The sequence below is a fragment of the Peromyscus californicus genome, unplaced genomic scaffold, assembly GCF_007827085.1.
Source record: "Peromyscus californicus insignis strain IS unplaced genomic scaffold, ASM782708v3 Scaffold_11__1_contigs__length_118956290, whole genome shotgun sequence".
NCBI classification, from domain to species: Eukaryota; Metazoa; Chordata; class Mammalia; order Rodentia; family Cricetidae; genus Peromyscus; species Peromyscus californicus.
This window is the reverse complement of record NW_026294402.1, coordinates 58,103,635-58,124,612: the sequence shown is the minus strand read 5'-3', so window position 1 is coordinate 58,124,612 and position 20,978 is coordinate 58,103,635. Positions and strand designations below refer to the sequence as shown.

General features: G+C 38.8%; 1 protein-coding gene and 1 long non-coding RNA gene across 2 annotated transcripts in view; one reads left to right on the top strand and one right to left on the bottom strand.

Annotated features, from left to right (window-relative positions):
- Positions 1-15,219, top strand: part of Iqch (IQ motif containing H) — a 184,749-nt gene extending 169,530 nt beyond the window's left edge. Inside the window, exons 20-22 of the mRNA XM_052763476.1 lie at positions 6,249-6,310; positions 10,358-10,466; positions 14,345-15,219. Coding sequence (XP_052619436.1) covers positions 6,249-6,310; positions 10,358-10,466; positions 14,345-14,479 — 306 coding nt within the window. The 3' untranslated portion in view covers positions 14,480-15,219. The remainder of the gene's footprint in view (positions 1-6,248; positions 6,311-10,357; positions 10,467-14,344) is intronic.
- Positions 1-20,978, bottom strand: part of LOC128125802 (uncharacterized) — a 96,311-nt gene that overhangs the window by 56,058 nt on the left and 19,275 nt on the right. The gene's annotated exons all lie outside the window — the stretch shown is intronic.

The window sequence follows — 20,978 nt, the reverse complement described above, 5'->3', positions numbered from 1 at the left end:
CAGGAAGCAACACTTGGGAGAGTACTTTCCAGGGAGTAAGACTAGGCCATGGAACTAGAGTGGAACTGTCTACACTGAAGTCACTCTGATGCACTGCCCTCACATCTCTCACAAGTGAAACCAAATACTTACTTTATGAATAGTAAAGACAAACAACTTTGAGTAAGCCTTTGGATGAAAGCTGAAAAAAAATTCCTGGTTAACTGTCCTAGAGAGATAATTACAAATGTACTGCCATGCCTAGAGATTTCATTCTATCTATAATTTTGTAGTCAACTTAATCATCAAAAATTAATTGTAAAACTTGGACAAATACATATAGAACAACTTTTTGAAAACAGTTGCAGTTGAAGCAACCAATCAATCAATACATGAAGAACTATGGTCCTTAAGAATAGGACTGTCAAATTTATCCTTGTTTTTTGTTTGTTTGTTTGTTTGTTTGTTTTAGGTTTGTTGTTTTGTCTTGCTTTGCTTTGAAAACAGTAAATCCAAACGGAAATAACAATCTTATTGGTCTAAGGAGAGAAAAGGTAACTTCAGAATAGCCAAAGAGTTTAGTACTTCAGAGTCTAAACTCCTAATGCAAATATAACCACAAAGAAGAAGCTAACACCCTGTGTTCAGGTGCCATTTAAATCATGGGAAGATGCTACCTTGTGGAAGAATAGCTCAAGACTCCAGAAACCTAATACAATGAGTAGCTGGAAGGCTAAAAACCTGGCAAGGACTTCAAAAACCACGTGATACTGGGGATTAAAGTTCCCAAGCTGCTAAACTGGAAGGATCCTAATAAACACCCCAAGCTTTCAGTGGGAACTTCAAAAAGAGCATGAGAGGAAGGGCATTTGCCTACGGTAAAAGACCAAACACAAGGAGGATGGAGAAACTGCATTCTAAACTCTGCCCCTGGTATATGTGGATGAACTGCCAATTCTCTGACAAAAACAAACTAGAATCTATCATGCTGAACAATAACACCATCTAGGGCAGTGGTGATCAACCTTCCTAGTGCTGCGACCCTATAATACCTCATGTTGTGGTGACTGCCCCCGCAACCACAAAGTTACTTTCATTGCTACTCCATAACTTCAATTTTGATACCGTTATGAATCATAATGTAAATATTTTTGGAGATAGAGGTTTGCCACAGGGGTCACCATGACCCACAGATTGAGAACTGCTGATACAGAGCCTTTGCAGTTTTTTAAGTTACCAGAATCTAGTAAAAATCATAAGATGTACTAAAAGGACAGGACTAAAGAATTGAAAGCAAATAGAAAAACAAAGTGTCCACAAGAGATCCAATATTTAAGTTATCAGACTGAAACTCTAAAATAACTATGATTAATATTCAAGAAAATAAGAGGATATGTTTTTAGACTAACAAGGTAATTTCACAGAAGCCCTGAATCTGCTTTTTAGAAGTCAAGTAAAAATTACAGAACTAAAAACTGTCACAAAAGTTGACCCTAGTAATTTTCTACAGTAATGTAATAGGAAAAACAACACAGTCAAAATGATTACTGAACTAGAGAACAGGTCGTGGGAAATATTCAAAATTACAGAGAAGGAAAATAATGACAACACAGAAACAGACTGGAGAGATGTGGAAAATGAAACAAAACAAAACATAAAAAGTAACATGCATATAACTAGTGTCTCAAGAGATGAGGAAACTTGAAATAAATACTGACAAGAACTTTCCAAAAGTGGTGAATTATATAGAATTACACATTCCACAAATACTACAAATGATAGGCAAGGTATATTTAAAGATAACCACACCTTGAAACTTCGTATAGTTTTGAAGATTAAAAGAAAGATAAAATCTTAAAAGTAGATAAAAACACAATAGCCCATCAACTGTCTGATCACTGGTCCAATGGGACTGATGGCTTTTCAATAGGACCTATGGACGGCGCACAACGATTAAATCATACTTTAAACTATGGAAGAAAAGCTCTGTTGCCTGTGGATTTAATTCCCAGAAAAGGAGGTTAAAAATCAATAAATAGCCCAAGGATATGGTCAATTTAGGAGAAAGCTCCAGGAGCAGCTAAAAAAGTATATTTTTTGTGCTTGGGTAAAAATATCTGAATATGTTTGCTAGGCCTATTTGATTTATGATGTTATTGAGCTCCAGCATTTCTCTGTTTAGTTTTTGCCTGAATGACCTGTCTATTGGCTGGAGTGAGTTATTGAAGTCACCCACTATCACTGTGTGAGGGTTAATATGTGGTTTCAGCGGTAGTAGTGTTTCTTTTATGAACTTGGGTGTCCTTGTGTTTGGTGCATAAATGTTTAGAATTACAAAACATTCTGGGTGGACTTTTCCTTTGATGAGTATGTATCATTGATGAGTATATAATATCATTTCCAATCTTTTCTGATTAGTTTTGGTTTGAAGCCTATTTTGTCAGATATTAAAATGGTTACAGCTGCCTGCTTCTTGGGTCTATTTCTTGATGGTGAGGTATATTTCCTGAATGAAACACAAAGATCCTTTTTTCTAATCCAATCTGTTACTCTGTGTCCTTTTATTAGGGTAACTGAGACCACTGATATTGAGAGTTCTCAGTGAGCAGTTTTAGTCATTCCTGTTATTTTATCATCCTTCCCCGCATGCCCCCCCCCCCCCCCCCCCCCCCCCCCCCCCCCCCCGCTACTTCTGAATTACTGTTCTGGGATTATATTTATTCCTTGTGTCTTCTTGGGTGTGGTTAACCTCTTCAAACTGAAGGTTTCCTTCTAGTGCCTTCTGTAGAGCTGGATTGGTAGATTAAAAACTGCTAAAATGCGTTTTAATCATGGAATACTTTTCTTTCTTCCTTGATTGTGATTGATAGTTTTGCAGGGAATAGTAGTGTTGGCTAGCATCTGTGGTCTCTTATCGTTTGTAGAATGTCTGTACAGGCCTTCTGGTTGTCAGAGTCTCCATTGAGAAGTCAGATGTTATCTAATGGGCCTGCCTTTATACGCTACTTGGTCTTTTTTCCTTGAAGCTTTTAATATTCTTTCTTTGTTCTGTACATTTAGTGTTTTGATAATTATGTGTTGTGGGGAATTTCTTTTCTGGTCCTGTCATTTTGGTGTTCTGTATACTTCTTTTACCTTGATAGGTAACTCCTTTAGACTAGGGAAATTTTCTATGACACTGTTAAAAATATTTTCCATGCCTTTGAACTGAGTTTCTTCTCCTTCCTCTATCCTTATTATTCATAGATTTGGTCCTTTCATAGTGTCCCTGATTTCCTGGATGTTTTGTGCCTGGATTATTTTTTGGGTTTAACATTTTTTTGGCAGAGCTATCCATTTCTTTTACCTTGCTTCTAACACCTTGGATTCTTTCTTCTATGTTTTGTAATCTGTTGGTGAGGCTTACCTCTAAGGGTTTTTGTTTGACATCCTACAATTTTCATTTCTAGTTTTATTTCAGCTTGGGTTTTCTTTAATGACTCTATTTCTCTATTTTACTTTCATTATTTCACTCAACTGTTTGTGTTTTCACAGACTTCATTAAGGGATTTATTCACATTCTCTTTAAGGTCCTTGAATATATTCATAATTGCTATCTTGAAGTCCTTGTCTTGTGCTTCAGCAATACTGCATTTCTCAGGTCTACTGTAATAGGGTTAAAGACTTCTGGAGGAGGCATATTGTCTTGGCTGTTCGTGTTTGTGGTTTTACACTGGGATCTTCGCATCTGGACTTATGATGTTTAAGATGTTTCTTGATGCCAATATCTGGTCTTGTTGGGTGGATGTTCCATTTTTGGTTGTTGCTGCCATCTCTGGATCCTAGAAAACTGTGGTGGCTGTGGAGTCCTTGGTAGAGAGTGCTTCTGTGACAGGCTGGTGGATGACAGAAAGGAATGGAGATAGGCTAGAAAAGAAGGCTGAGAGGACAAGAACTCAGATTGGTCCTTATATTTACTTCTAATTATGTATATGTATGTTTGAGCATGTTCCTGTAAGTGCAGTGATTTTGTGTCTGTGTGTCTGTGTGTGGGTTTGTTCTTGTGTGTGTGTGTGGGGGGGTATATTCCCGGTGCAGGTGCCCTCACAGGCCAAAGGACGGCCCTTGGATTCCCTGGAACTGGAGTTATAGTCAGTTGTGAGCTACCTAAAGTAAGTGCTGGTAACAGATCTAAGGTTTTTTGCAAAAGCAGTGTACACTCTTAACCACTGAGCCATCCATTTCTCAAATTCTGCACTAAACTTCTGAATGTTGAAGTCTTTAAAAACTAAACTTTAATTTAAACTAAATGTGTCTTAGTTACTGTTGATCTGTGAATGCTTTCCTTTGTTGCATAAGCTTTCTTTTGCTTAGGAGAAGATTCCTTAGGCATTTCTGTTTTATAAATTGGAAGCTTAGCTGAGTAGGGTCTTGCCCTGAGGGCACCATTCCCTTTATTCCATTCCTTCTCATCTCTTCCAGGACAAACCAAGGTTCTAACATTGAATTTCCTAATGTTCTTTCTCTCCTTAAACTGTACAGTTTGTATTTCTTTTTCCCTGCTTGCATTTTTAGTTGTAGATCTGCATAAGAGTAATCACTAATAACCACATGACACAGTCAATATTAAAATGTCTTGAAATCTCCTCTGCCAATGGTATTACTCCAAAACACTTCAATTTAGCCTCCAGCAGATTTCTTTTTGGACGGGGCAGGAAAAAAAAAAGCCATGTTCTTTACCAAAACATCAAGAGAATGGTCTCTAGCCCAGTTGCTAACATTGTTCCCTCCTGAAACCTCTTAAGCTGGGCCTCCACAGTTCACATTACTCTCACCACTACTGTCTTCCAAGTTCTTATTAAGATAGCTGTTAATCCCTATTTATAGCATTCAACCATTTTCCTAATCCTAAATCCCAAAGTCCACATTCTTCCAACAACCCACGTGATCAGGCCTGTCACAGCAATACACCACTCCCTGGTACCAACTTCTGTCTTAGTTACTGTTCTTTTGCTGTGAAGAGATCCCATGACCAAGGCAACACTTACAGAAAAAAGCATTTAATTAGGTGCTTGCTTACAGTTTGAGAGGGTGAGTTCATAACCACTGTGGTGGGGAGCATGGCAGTGGGCAGACATGGTGCTGGAAGCAGTAGCTGAGAGCTTATGTCTGATCCACAAGCAGGAGGCAGAGAGAGAGAGAGAGACAGAGACAGAGACAGACAGAGAGAGAGACAGAGAGAGAGGGGGGATAGAGGAGGAAGAGAGGGAAGGAGGGAGTGTGTATTGGCCTGATGTGGGCTTTTAAAACCTCAAATCCCATCCCCAGTAACATACCTCCTCCAACAAGGCCACACCTCCTAAGCCTTCCCAAAATAGTCCCACCAACTGGGAACCAAGCATTCAAACATGTGAGCCTAAGGGGACCATTCTTTTTCAAATCAGCAAAGACAGTATTTCAAGCCATCACTTGCAGGCTATAAAATGTCTTACAAAATCTATGTCAAAAAGTACTAGGGTGTGCTATACTACATGTGATTTCCCACTGAAACTCAAATTCTTTTCTGTGTCTATATGTATGCACATGTTCATTTTCATGTATGTGCATGCAGGTACATGTACATGTGTGGGTATATGGTGTGGAGGCCAGAGGGACAACCTTGCCTATTATTCCCCAGTCTCTGACTAAACTGGAACTCACCAATTAAGCCAGGCTGGCCGGCCAGAAAACCCCAGGGGTCAACTTGTCTCCATCTCCCAGTGCTAGGTGCTGGGTCATGTGTGCCCCTTCAACCAGCTTTTATAATGTGTCAGTTCTTGGTGTCAAGCTCTGGTCCTCAGGAATGTAAGGTAGGCATTTAACCACTTGAGCTATCTCCTTCACCCTCAAATTCCTTTTCAAACACACACACACACACACACACACACACACACACACACCTTTTTCTTTTTTATGGATTGCTCTTATAACAGTGGTTCTCAATTTTTGATTATCACCCAAGAAGGCCCTAAAAGGCAAAGTCCAAGGATTCTAAGTTTCGCTGATGCCCGGAAGCTCATCTTAACAGGTGTAATAGATGATTCTGATGTAGGTGTTGTAAGGAATATACTAAATAAAATCACCACCCTAGAGCATACTGCCTCCCTTTTCTGGAGGCAACCCCCTTTAATGGTACTTGAAGGTAGCTCTAGATTTCAATTCTGGTCAGTCTTAATGTCCATGGTAAACTATATTGTCTTTGCTTCCTGTAAAAATATGCTGTTTGTTTTCTTCTCACTGAAACCTTATAGGACAGACAAGGAACTGTTTTTATATTATATGAACCTCTGAAGAGATACAAATTGGGCATGTTGTAAGTATGAAGTATGTCTATGATATGTAATAAGCTAAAAAAATTGTCTATAACACCAACAAGATTGATGCTTCTCTTGAGTTTTAATCAGCATGCTGATTTATCTTGTTTTATTTGGATTCTCTAGTACTTCACAAAATGCCTGTAGATGTTGGTGTCAGGTTCCTATATATAGTTATCCTAATTATCAGGTAGGAGTCTATGCTTAACATAAACTCATACACATACAAGGCTCAAATATTATTGATAGGGAGCCAGCTCAGATGACCCAATTGTGAAAAGCTAGTTGTCATTATGGAATGCTTAGAAAAATGCTCTGGTGACCTGGGCAGATGTTCTTCCAAAGTAGGGTTGGAGCCAGTTTGGGTTCAGACGCGGTCTTCTCAGGGAATGTGAATGTTGAGCAGAGTCCTGATGACAGAGCCACTCACCCCCACCAATGTTTTTACAGTCATGGAAGTGCTGTTTCTTCTCCTTTGGAGCTAGAATGTGGCTACAGTTTAATCTAGTGCTGTGATGCCAGAAATGAGGCCTCTATCTGTAACATCTACACAAACGTGTCCATTTCATCTGTCCAGGTATTTACATCCACAATAACAAGAAGTAAGAAAGGAGCTGCCTTCTGCTTCCCAGTGATATCCTATCTCTTAGCTCCTTCCTTGCTGTGAGCCCCTAACCTATATGTCTACACTCCACAGATGTGCCACTGTGATGCTAGGTCAGCAGCAGGTCAAAAACAACAAGGCAACTACCATGACTAGGTAAACAAAGCAGTCAATTGGATTTGATGTTAGCAAGCTAATAAAAATAAGTATTTTCTAGAGTAGGAGTCTAATTAGATGGGAAAGATGCAAGCTCCAAGTACATTTTTAAGCTCAGGAACTCAGGCAAATGCATTTGTTTATTACAAGAACTAGAAATATGAACTCTTACTGTCCACCAGCTGGCATAAAAGGTGAACTACTAAGGACAAGCTGCCCTAGGGCTGCAACTAGACAAACCCTCATGCACATGGGATATGGTGGGAGAGCCAGGTAGGGGAGCCAAATCCAGATCTAGGATTCAGGTGAATAGGTCATCTGAGGCAACAAGCTCTCACCATTAGCAAAAACCACAAAGAGTAGACAGACAATCTGAAAGTCATAAAGGGGGAACATGACCGTAAGATCTTAAAAATGAGGCCACTTTGGGAGATGCAGATCAGTAGGGGGCTGGCATGAAGACAGTTTGTCAGCAAGTGGCACCCAGTGTCAGGAGCAGGATTTGTGTCCCAAAACTGACAGAATGACATGGGGAAGTATTAATAGGGGATAGGAAAAGCTACTGGCATGTGGGCCACAGGAAGATTTATGCAGGTGGGTCCCTAGGCTTAGAAGTACCAGGCAAGAGGAAAATCACTACAGAATTTAAGAGCTATAAGGGACTTTGATGACCAAGTTCCCCGTCATCAAGCTATCAGAAAGGTAGATTTGATACTGAGGCCCACAGAAAAAATCATCAGACTGGTAGCCAAGTGGAACTCACCTAGCTGTCCCTACACCTTTACCTGCATCCCAGCTTCAGCAGCAGAAATAGTCCTATCAGTGTACTTCCTAGGAAGTCATTGCTACTCAGACATTCTACAGAAAGACCACCACTGAAATGGACTTCAGATTCTACTGCCTTCTCCACTATGTTGTATGCCCCTTCATTTTCTATCCCTTACTACAATCACGAGCTAGAAAATGTCAGAGCAGGGAAGGGCCCTGGTGACTAAGCAACACTCTTATTATAGATGGGAAACAGGCTTAGAAAAGATATGTGACTTGTTTGGGTCCCAAAGCAGGTCATCTATCCAGTAATCCTCACCCTAGACTTGTATTCACTAAAGTTACAGTAAGTGGCAGGTTTACTGAGGAAACCTAGCTATGTAATGATTATGGGACTTTTGTGAACTAGGGGACATCACTGTTTATGTTTGTACAGAATTTCCTTTTACTCTTTTACAGAATTTTTGATTTACTTTTTCTGAATATTAGAGAAGATTCCAGATGTCCTTACAATTCTCACTTGTATCTAGCTGAATGGAGGGTAGAATAACAGCTACACAAAAGGAATTGTACTAAGCTGTGAACATGGACAGTTGAGAAAAGGTTATTTCAGAAGCAGTGTCCAGGAGATGGTCTCATTTTATACAATTTACACAGAAAGAGAAAGATGCTCTTTAATTTTCTCTAGTACTTTAATAAAAGATTTTCAGGAGATGGCTCGGCATGTTCAGCTTTACTGAAATCATGTCATGCCAGGTATGGAGTACCAGTCAATCACCCCTTTAGGAAAAATGGGAGACAGTTCAAGAGTGGATGACCCTCAGACCAGACATCTGTGGTCTGACTTTTCTGGGAAAACCTCACCACAACTCCGTTTATTCTGGGATATTTCTGGAATATATAATTGGAGAAATTCCAAGGAAGGGAAATATGAAGAAAATTCTTAAAATGAATTAGTAGAGAAGGCATTAAACCATTTGTGCACACATACATCTACACATGCACACATATGCCTACAAAATTTTTAAGTGGATCTCTATTTTTAATATGTACATGAAAAATGCCAAGGAGCTTAGTGAAAACAGACATTCTTAGATGTCCAAACCCAGATTTGACATTGTTAATCTTCTTAGACACCAGGAATCTGTTGCCCTAAGAACTTAGTGTCTAACACTTAACTCTGGTAATTAAACACAAATTACTTTTCAAAATTACTCAGTCTGGAGTTGATTTTTGACTATTACTTATTTTCTTTTGTGTTTGCTTATGGTAGCCCTGACTGTCCTAGAACTCACTATGTATCATGAGCAGGCCAGCATGATCCTTCCAAGTGCTGGGATTAAAGGCGTGCGCCACCATCAGCAGCTTATTTATTTTTTTAAATGAAGAGCTATGAATTGTTTTCCATAGAAGGGGTAGGCTTTTCCTTGGGTTTGGGGACTATAACTCAAAAAGCTCAGAGTCACTGATTTGGTCCAAGTCAGTCACTGTAGAAAAGGAAATGAAAACTCGGAGTTAAGTAGCTTCCACAAGTTAGCCAATGGCAAGACACACACACACACACACACACACACACACACACACACACACACACACACACACACACACCCAAAAAACCTGCCCTCCACGTTTAGGAAGCAGGAAGCTCTGATTTCAGGGCTTGTTCTCAGGAGGGGCTGTGGAAGCAGCCCCAGTTTTGCCTTCATTCCTGTGGCTGACTTAAGGGGCCTCTTCCTTCACTTAAGTGTTAGATCCCTTAAGAGTATTACTTATTAAAAATTAATCCACTCATGCTAGACATAGTGGCACATGCCATTAATCCCAGCACACGGCAGGCAGATCTCTGTGAGTTCTAGTCCAGCCAGGACTACATAATGTGACCCTATCTAAAATAATAATAACACCAATACACACACACCTAACCTTTTTTGTTTTTTCCCTTGATATGGTCTTAAAAAATAGAAAATTCTCAGGATTTTCTCATGTTAAACAATAATCTACTCATTTGACATGTTCTCTGGCCATGGTATAAATGGTATAGAATAACAGTAGCTGTTCATGAATGGAGACATGTGTCTTTGAACATGAGTTACTCATAAGCAGCAGAAATTACTTGTTAACACGAAGTAGAAAAGAAAACTCAGACAAGCCTCTGGAAGCCAGAGATGCAAATGTCTGTATAGATAAGAAAATTGTTAGACACAAATGACACTTAGCAATGATTCTTTGTCAAATCAGCTCTCCTGTCCTAGCTTAGTAGAAACCTTTTACTAGAAATGTCTGAACCTATTGCTATATTCTGCTAAGTTGATTAATAAAAAATATTTATTACACAAATACTTTCTGTTGACAAGTTAAAATGGAGTCTCATCTTTCATATCTCCCTGAAGATTGCCACCTTGTGAGATTGAAAATACTCATTAAATTCCATCACCAGCGGTACAAATGAGAGGGCGATTGTTTTTAAGCATGTGAGGAGAATCGCTGGTAAACTCATTTGTTTGGATATCATTAACAGAACAATCGGTGTGGATCTCCAGGGGGTCCTCATGACCTTTGCTCGCAATCTCTTCATCATCCATCAAGAAATATCAGCACCTAATATGCAAGGCGAGACCAATTTTAAGGTGAGGTGTTAATTAACTAACGATCCTGGTTAATTTCTATACAAGGGCTGAAAATACCTCATGCTGTATTGTAAACAAGTGCTAAACCATCTTTTTTTTTTTCTTGTAAACCGTACACATTTTACAATGAGCAGGGTCAATTTTGTAAGGTTCCCATTGAACCCGTTAGTTAAATTTAATAGTTTGAAACTTTTTCTTTGAAATATAGTAGACTTGCTTTAACTCGCTGCCATTTTGAAAGCCAGGCTCATAAGACAACAGAACTCTCTGATGTTGGAGGTGAAGCTGAAACGTCACAATGGAACCCAAATCAAGACTGTAACTAATTTATGGTGTACCTCTCTGCACTTCACATAATGCATGTCTGGCTAGAGTGATTCCTGGGGAGCCTAGTTTCTAGAGCCAGACAGCCCTCAAACTCAAGAAGAACAGTGCTAGTTAAAGAGAAGGGGAAGAAAAATCCAAGCACCTATGTGGGCCATCCACCCACTCCATTTCTACAAAGGGAGGTGGACCTTCACCACTAGCCTCTTTAAACCTCCATATGGCCTCTAAAGATCCAAAGTCTCCAAGTTCTAGAATGCAGAAGACAACTGCTAAAAAGAGCTGATGGTGTGGTCCTGATGAGCAAGTTTTTAATCTGACTCCCAGCCTAGGCCTTAGCAGTATTTTAGTGGATCACATAACTCTAAGGATTCAAATGGACACCACATGTCATTTTTCTCTTAAATAGAAATCGCAAGCTACATATGAAACACTAATCTCTTTTTTTTCACTCAAGCTAGGGTTTAACCCCTTTAATAACAATGCTTCATTCTTTAAAGTGATTTAAGACCTAAGAGACTGACCATTGGTTTTTGCACATCATGACCGAGAAAATTTGACAAAAATAAAGTAAAAATTATCTAAAATGAACAAATTAGAATAAACTGGTGCTTCTGAACTTTTTGTGCTGCAATCCTATAGTTCAAAGACAAGCCCACCCTTTCTAGCTGCTGATCAATAGTATCTCTTTTTTTAAGAAATCAAGTAATAGTCACAGTCAACTTGAACTTCAGAGTTAGTAATTTTGAAAAGTAACTTGTGTTTCATTACCAGAGTCCCTAAGAACAGATTCCTGGGCTCTACCCAAATTAACAAAATCAGAATCTTTGGTTTGGGATAATGAGGCCCAAGAATGTGTCTCTTCACACAAGGCTCACTGCTGCATAAGTAATCACAGTTACCAAGAGATCTACACTGATTTGGATACAGTTTGAATGTGTTTCCCAGTGGTTCCTGTGGTGGAAGCTTGACCTCCAGTTTCCCAGTGATATGATATGAGATGTGGTAAAACTTTTAAGAGATGGAGCTAGTGGAGAAATCCCGTTTGGAAGAGACTGATGCAATTCTCATAGAATACTGTTTAGTCCTTGCAGGAGAGCAAGACTGGCCTCTCCCCACTTTCTGGGCTTCCTGACTCACCGTGAGATCTCTTCCAGCTAAGTAGAGTTCCTACTACAGTGCCGTCTGCTTTGATGTGATGTAGCTAAGGGGTCAAAGGCTGTATTGATAGTGGTACCAATCCTGGACTTGCAGTCTCCAAAGTTGTGAGCTAAATAAACTACATATATATGTATATATAATAGGATGAGATGGGGATAACAGAAATAAACCCATACTTTATGATCAATTAATTTCTAAAACGGTACTAAAACAATTCAGTGGAAGAAAAAATAGTCTTTTTAATATAAAGTGTTGGAACAAACAAAACCTATAAATAATAAGGTTGGAATTCTCCAAGGTACCCTTTCCAAAAAGTTCTTAAGATGGATCAACAGCTGAAATAGAAGAAGTAAAACTACCTGGTACATAGGAGGAAACACAGGTATAAGTCTTCATGACTTTGGATCAGCCATGATTTATTAGCTGTGATGACAAAAGCAAATGTGATCAAAGTAAAAATAAATTATTTGGATTTTATCAAATAAAACATAGAATATGGTAAAAGATTTGCAAAGTATATATTTGAGAAGCCTATAATATCAGGGTATATAAAAATACTCTTCTAACACAATAATAGAAATGCAAAAAACCCAGTTAAAATGCAAGCAAAGAATTTGAATAGATATGTCTTCAAAGTAGATATACAAATGACCAATGTATGAATAAACATCACAAGACATTAATGAAATACAAATCAAGACCATACCTAGCTAAAGTGGCTATGATCAAAAATTAAAGAAATAACAAACATTTGCAAAGATTTGGGGAAAATGGGAACTGGAACCTTCACATAATGTTGTAAAAGAGTTTGGTAATTCCTTAATAAATTAAATATAAAAGTTACCATATGATCCAATAATTCTATTCTTAGATACATATATCAAATAATAAAAAAACATGTATTTGTACATTAAGGTTCATTGAAGCATGATTCATAATAACTAAAAAGTATAAACAACCCAAATGTATGTCAGTGAGAAAAATAGTGAATTCCATTACAGTATATGAACAATAGTCATATAATGGAATACTGTGGAATATTGTTCAGCCATAAAAGAAGTAAAATGTGTTGACAGTGTATATATTACGACATGGATGAATGTTGAAGACATTGTGCTAAGTGAAAGAAACCAGTCATAGAAAGATAAGTCCTGGGCCGGGCGGTGGTGGTGCACGCCTTTAATCCCAGCACTCGGGAGGCAGAGGCAGGCGGATCTCTGTGAGTTCGAGGCCAGCCTGGTCTACAAAGTGAGTTCCAGGAAAGGCGCAAAACTACACAGAGAAACCCTGTCTTGAAAAACAAAACAAAACAAAGCAAAAAAAAAAAAAAAAAAAAAAAACAGTTAAAGCCGGGCGGTGGTGGTGCACGCCTTTAATCCCAGCACTCGGGAGGCAGAGGCAGGCGGATCTTTGTGAGTTCGAGGCCAGCCTGGTCTACAGAGCGAGATCCAGCAAAGGCACAAAGCTACACAGAGAAACCCTGTCTCAAAACCCCCCCCCCCAAAAAAAAAAGAAAAGAAAGATAAGTCCTGTATGATTTCATTATATGGAGCGAGCAAAGCAAGCCAATCCATAGACAGGAGATGGGATGGTGGTTGCCAGGGGCTGGGGAAAAGGGAAGAGAGGGAGAACAAGTGCTAATGGGCACAAGGTTCCAATCTGGGATGATAAAGATGCTATGAACTTACACAGTATGTTTGCCTACTACACTATAAAGAGATGTCTCATATACTATGTAGACAATTCCTTAATACACATAAAGGAAAACAGCAAGGTGTCAGTTTTGTTCCCAGAAAACAATGAAAATAGTCTTTCAGCTTACCAGCCCTCCTTTTAAAGTGTCTTAGACTGTTACTTCTCCATTTTTTTCTGACCTATCATGGATTAATGCTTTTTTTCTGATACACCAAGTTGACTAGAAAAATAAAATTAAAATAAACCTGAAGATATGCAAAATATAAACCTAATGTTTTCATTGTTAGACTTAATGTATATAAAAATTCTAGGATATAAAAATTTTGAGTTCTATCTCTTTTTTGTTTGTTTTGTTTTTCAAAACAGGGTTTCTCTGTATAGCCCTGGCTGTCCTGGAACTCACTCTGTAGACCAGGCTGGCCTTAAACTCACAGAGATCCACCTGCCTCTGCTTCCCAAGTACTAGGATTAAAGGCATGTGCCGCCATCACCTGGCTTCTAGCTCATTTTTTTTTTAAACTCACATCAGCAAGTCTAATAATCAGTAATATGTGGATGGGTGCCATTGAGTGGAACACAATTTGAGCAGAATTGATCTAAACCATGCTTAACTCCAAAAAGGGATAATAAATACTTGAGGGCTAGATGTTATAAGAAATCTTTAAAGTAATAAATATTTTTTTTACTGTTATTCACAGAGTACCATTGATGATATTGAAAACATTTTAGGAGTAACAGAAGAAAATAAAATGAGTTTTGAAGGAGAAAAAGAGTCCAAAGACAAGGAGGAAGACCTGTATGAGCCTGTTGAGATATACAAAGACGCATTATGACTGGATCCCTGTCGAAAGAAAGGACAATATTTCCTTTGCTATTAGTATAAAAGTGGAGAAGTTAGTTTCCTTTGTTTGCCAAGAGGTAAATCAGAACAAATTGTAATGTAATAGTCTTTAAAATCTTGTTTATTATGTGATGTTACTTTACTCATTAAACAAACCTACTGGTGTTTTCACTTGTGAATGGTTAAGTAATCCCTTCCTCCTCCCAAAGTAATCAAACAGTGGCCTCAGTAAAGAAGAAAAGCAGAAAGAAGCCTTTGGCTCACTCCTACATCTACTTCATGATTTCAGTACTGTGACATTCTTGTTTTCTGTTACAAGAGTCACTTAGCGTCTGCATTTAGGAAGCAGATGCAGAGATCCACAGCCAAGCACCAGGCCAAGCTCCAGGAGTCCAGTCAAAGAGAGAGAAGAGGTATTCTATGAGCAAGGGGCATCAAGATCATGATGGAGAAACCTACAGTGACAACCAAACCAAGCTAGTGGGAACTCATGAAATTTAGTCCAACAGCTGTGGACCCTCCATAGGACTGGCCCTGGCCCTCCACATATTGAGACAGTGGTGTAGCTTGATCTGCTTAAGGGCCCCCCCCTCGCAGTAGGATCAAGATCCATCCCTGGTGCATGAGCTGGCTTTCTGGAGCCCAAGACCTATGGTGGGATACCTTGCACAGCCTTGAGGCAGGGGGAGGGGCCTGGACCTGCCTCTACTGAATATACTAGGCTCTGCTGACTCCCCATGAGAGACCATACCTTCTTGTAGGAGGGAATGGGGGGATGGGGGGCTGGAGGGATGAGAGGAGGGAAGAGGGGGAATCTGTGATGGGTATGTAAAATGAATAAAAAAATTTAATTAAAAATGAAAAAAACGAATAAAATCCTAGTTAATAAAAATCTTTGTCAAAACATGAATGTCTTCTCCCCCCCCAAATTAAATCAGTTTTAAATAATTCTTTATCATCCATTATATCAAGCACTATTATTTGTTCTTGATTTCAGAGTAAGAAAAGCCGACATGAAGTTAACCACAGCATTGGAATGTGTCTAGGTGGCAGTATCTGCTCTTGCTTTAAGACAGTGTAACTAGAGCCCCTAGCTTGAATGAAAATCCCTGTTGCAAGTTTTCTGCAGGACACAACAGTAGGATTTTTACAAGCTGAATTCAACTGTACCTTTTGCTACATGGCTGAAGTTAAGCAGTGCTGCCATGAACTCTTAGCATTTGCTTCATAATTGTCTAAAAACATTTCTACATCTGCCAGCTTTATTGAAGGATAAAACAGGCAAAGTGCAACACCAAAATCACATACAGTTTTAAAGAACAACCTTTACATCTATAAAAACACATACACTTGGGAAATGAGAAATATTTTTTTCCTGTGGAATTACAATCGTTTTAAAAATGTGTTTCAGCCACAGGCTAAGAGTTTCTGCAATAAAATTAACATTTCTCTGTGTGTCTGCTTTTGTTTAGCCATTGTAGGAAGTACATTAATTAGCCAGGTTTCTTGTCTGTGCTAGGTACAGTGATGACCTCTTTTTCTTGCCAGATCTCTCTAATCCATACGAGGGGCCTATTGTCCAGACACTTGACGGATAGGAAGTGCTGCATGCCCATTAGAGTTGCTCTTACATCGAAGCCAGAGCAACATAAGGTCCAGGAGACTCATTAGTTCACTGGCACAATTATGTCCTGAGAGTAAATGAAACCCTCTGTCTCCTTATGGCTCTCATCTGCTCTGGACTTTAAAAGAAAACTGTCTCTGTTTTGTTCAGCACAGCAGTGGATCATTCACATGGTCAAAGCCCTCTTCACAAAACCATTAAAGCCACAGGGAAGTTCCGAGTGTGGACTGTGATTAGCACTCCTGAGCCTGGAGCTGCTGGCAACAGTAAAGGCGCTCACTCGCTATGTCAGAGCAAGAAACCTGTCCTTACATCATAATGCAATTTTGATAGGAGCATTTGTTATTTTTATGAGGCAGAACTGGGTATAATGGTTGAATTAAACTTAGTAACCACAAAAAAAAAAAAAAAAAAAAAAAAAAAAAAAAAAAAAAAAAAAAGGCGCTCACTCTCCTGGACCTTTTTTTTTTTTTTTTTTTTTTAAACCACTTGATTGGTTTCTTGAACAATGCTACTTGCCTCCTTTGCATACATCGTTATTTTGCAACACAAAACACTCGATTCCAAATTCAGGCCTTTTCTCCAGATTCAGATCCTAAAGTAATAGGAAGAAGACTCTCTGCCCAAACATCTACAGCTTCAAAATGAAAGGCAAAATATCCGTAGACTAAAACAATCACGACAAGTAATTAAGTAGAAGAATCCAGAGGACCAGATTAAATTATCAAAATGTTTTAATTACAGAACATTATCTTTCAGCACATATATGTTACAATGATACTGTGTGGCTAGCAAACTAAATTCAGTTTGAAAACATGTTTATGTGTGTACAGTGTCTAAAGCATCCCAAATAGTCGAGTGAAGATGAATTGCTGAATTTTTACCAACCTGTATTAGTAAAAGGATTTTTGGAAAATGTTGTACCATTTTCTACTGAACAGCAGAGCTAATTCTCTATGAGATGTGACCTAATGATGAAGAGCTGCAGTGGAGAAGTACACTCGCTACATAGGAGAGCATTATTGGTGAGTGTCTTTAATAGACTGCTCATTTCATATTAGCTCTAAAGAACCAATGGGTCATACAACCATGTTGTCCACTGACGTACCTCCTGTCCACTAGCTACTTACACTTGCCACTCACTGAACATTTAGTAGGGTAGGTAATACTGGACCAGGAGCTCTGTAATTTTATTGCATCTTCCCAGCAAACCCATGCAGGTAGTTATTTCTGCCTTCCTCATCTTACATATGAAAAAATTCAAGATTTAATAAGGGTACTTCACCCCATGCTTTAGGTTACAATAAAATAAAATAAATTTGAGATTTGCTCCTTTTGGCCATGATTTTAACATTTTGCATGAAATAGAAAGTTTAATTTCACTTGCTCCAGGTCACACAACAGGTTTGCTTTCTTCTATAACCACTTCTAGTGTGTTACCTAACATATAGGAAAGCAAGTTAATTTACACATATCTCCTGATAATAAAAGCAACTTGCTAGAGCAGTCCTGGGGAGGGTTGGAATAAGGGTATGGGGGGTATATATGAACAAGATACATTATATCCATGTATAAAATTTTCAAATGATAAATATAAATTTTTAATTTAAGTATTTACTTATTTTGAGATAAGATCTCACTATGTAGCCCTGGCTGGCCTAGAGCTCACTATGTAGACTAGGCTGGCCTCAAACTGACAGAGATTTGCCTCTCATCTCCCAAGTGCTGGAATTAAAGGCATGTGCCATGATGCCTAACAAATTTATTTTTAAATAAAATCACTTTATTCTAATTAACTCACAAATAAAAATATCATACAGCTACATTAAGGAAACCACTCAAGCACTTGCCCAGTCCCCAGCTTGACATCTCAATGAATTTCTTCACAGTGAGAATGGCTATTCTGAAGCAGTGGAGCTTCGTGGTAGTGTGAGTAAGAATGGCCTTCATAGGCTCCTAGATTGAATGCTTGGTCACTGTGGAGTGGCACTGTTTGAAAGGATTAGGAAGTGTGGTCTTGCTGGAAGTGTGTCATTGGGGGTGAGCTTTGAGGTTTCAAAAGCCCTTGCCAAGGCCAGAATGTCTGTCTGTCTCTCTCTCCTCTCTCTCTACCTGTGGCTCAAGATGTAGTTCTCAGCTACTGCTCCAGCATCTGCCTATATGCTGCCATGCTTCCTGTCATGCTGATAATGGACTAAACCTCTGAAACTGTAAGCCAACCCCAATTAAATGCTTTTGTTTATAAGAGTTGCCATGGCCATGGTGTCTCTTCACAGCAATGGAACACTGACCAAGACAACTATCAATTGCATTTCATCCTCCCAACTTCACATCCCCCTTTTTTAAAGTAGTAAGTTTGTCTTTGTGATGGCTATTCTAATATACTTTTAACTTTCTTTTCCTATATTTACAATAAATATATAACAAAAAAGTCTAAATTTGTGAGTTGGCAGCATCACAAGACATCACAGTTATATGATCAAATAATTAAGGGGGAAAGAAAATGGTGTCAGTAAAATTCTCCTGAGGTGTGAGATCTGTGAGACTTTGGTAGGGAAATGACACCAGGAAGGTGCTGGAGTTTTGGAAATAGGGAGGTCATATTGTGTAGTTTTGAGGATGAGTATGAGGTCAAGAAGTGGGACTTCTGGCAAGATGGAGACTAGCTAGGGAAAGGATCATTTAATCTGTAACAACCTAAGAAACAACCTGTTTTCAAGTGTGGAAATACACTTTCTATCATGAGTAATTTATTAGTAACCATCTGATAGTTTTAACAATTAATAACCATTTGTATTCATCTGGCACCTTTCTTCAAAAGAGCTCAAAGCACTTTACATTTGTTATCTCATTAATTCCCCACATTGTCCCTGTGGGGAAAGTAATAAGTATCTTAACATTTAAATGTTTATCTTTCAAAATTTCTCAAGCATACATTAATTATATTTTCAAAACTATAAATGTTCATTAGTTTTATTTTACTGTTCCTCTAGCTTTAATGTGCAGAACTCATTTGTTCAATCCCTCAAATGCACTAATCATAGTCTTATTTGGAAAACTGTAAGATGGCAAGATCACATGAGGGTGGAAGATAAAAAGGGAGAAAGCATTTGCTTTTGTTATTTTCCCTTCCAAGTACTAACCAGGTTGGACCCTGCTTAGCTTCCAAGATCAGACAAGACTTGTATTTTCAGGATGGTATGGCCATAGCCTACATTTGCTTTTCTCACTAGAAAATGTTTGGTTCAATCCAACGCAAGTGCAAATGGAGTGTGCTATGGATCCTTTCTCTTTTGTTAGATGGTTTCAGTGTGCCCCCAAAGGTATGTGTGCTGGTAGCTTAGTCTCCAGGTGTAACAGTACTGAGAGCTGGAAGATCAGAACCTGATGAGAGGAAGATAGTTAGGTCACAGCTAACCCTTGGAAGAGGTTAATGCAGTTCTCCAAGGATGGAGTTAATGTTTCACAAGAGCTAGTGGTAAAACAAGGCTACCACACATGCTGGACTTTTGTAGACAGCTCTTTGTTGCCCTTTCCCGTTCTGTCCTACAACCAAGGGTTCCCTAGTCAGATGCTAGCACTATGTTGTTTGGAGTTTCTAGCTATCAGATGATGAACCAAATAAACATGTCATTGTTATAAAGAACCGATCCTCAGGTATTTTGTTATAGTAACACAGAATGGACTGAGCCACCATTCCTTCCACAGTAAATGCCACAGATTAGTCATCACTGTATCTAAGAGCCTGGGCTATTATTTATATCACTGTTTAAACCCAGATGTATACTCTTGGAGCTATTGGAGCTACATCCCAAAGAAACAGACTTAGTAAGGGCCCCCCAGGAACTTTTTGATCCAGCTCTCCTTCTCTTTAGTCTAGTCATATCTTCCACAATTTTCCATCTAGATAAATGGCAGATAGTAATACCTGCTCCTTAGGGAAGCCACAGAGATTAAATAGCCAATGCTGGGAGAGTATTTCAAAGATGAAACATTCTGCATAAATGTTTAAGCATTAGTATTACATTGCTACTTCAAATGGAAGTTCTAACTTTGAAATGTGATTATACACTTTCCAGGAAAAAAAACTTCATAACTACATATATAGGTTTATTTTTCACTCTAACAATCTAACTCATGGTTGTGAAACTTTATTGCACTTGATGGAAGGCCTTGGCTTTTATTAGTTTTAAACTGCTGGTTTCTGGGGTATTTATGTAAATGAGGGAAGACACCAAAACAGTAAATAACAAGCATGTCCCTGCTGTTTAAAAATCTGTTGGTAAAAACAACCTAAATATAGCACAGGAAAATACAGCTTTGATATCACTGCATAAAGTAGATTTGGGAGGTTTTGTTTTAATTTTGTGTATGTGTTTATATGTGTGGGAAGGCACATTTGTGTTGAATGCATGTGCACATGTGTGCATACAAATGTAAAGACCACAGGACAACCCTGGGAATTGTTGCTCAGGTACTGTCTATCTTTACTTTTAAGGTAGATTCTCTCACTGGCCTGGAATTCCCCAGGTAGGCTAGCTAGTTGGCCAGTAAGCAGCAGACAACCACCTGTCTCAGCCTACTCAGCAACGAGACTACAAGTGTACATCACCATGATTGGTTTTAAAAAAAAAAAGTAGGTTCTGGGTCCTCATGCTTGCAAGTTAAGCACTTTGCTGACTAAGCCATCTTCCCAACCCGTGGTTTTATGTTTTCTTTTTGGATAATGGATTTTCCCAAAAGCATTTCTTTGACACTCTAACATTTCGCTTCTTGTCTACAATTATTGTGTTCACACAACAGTGTGTGTGTGTGTGTGTACATGTGTGCGCACACGCACACGCATGTACATGTGCATGCTCGCCAC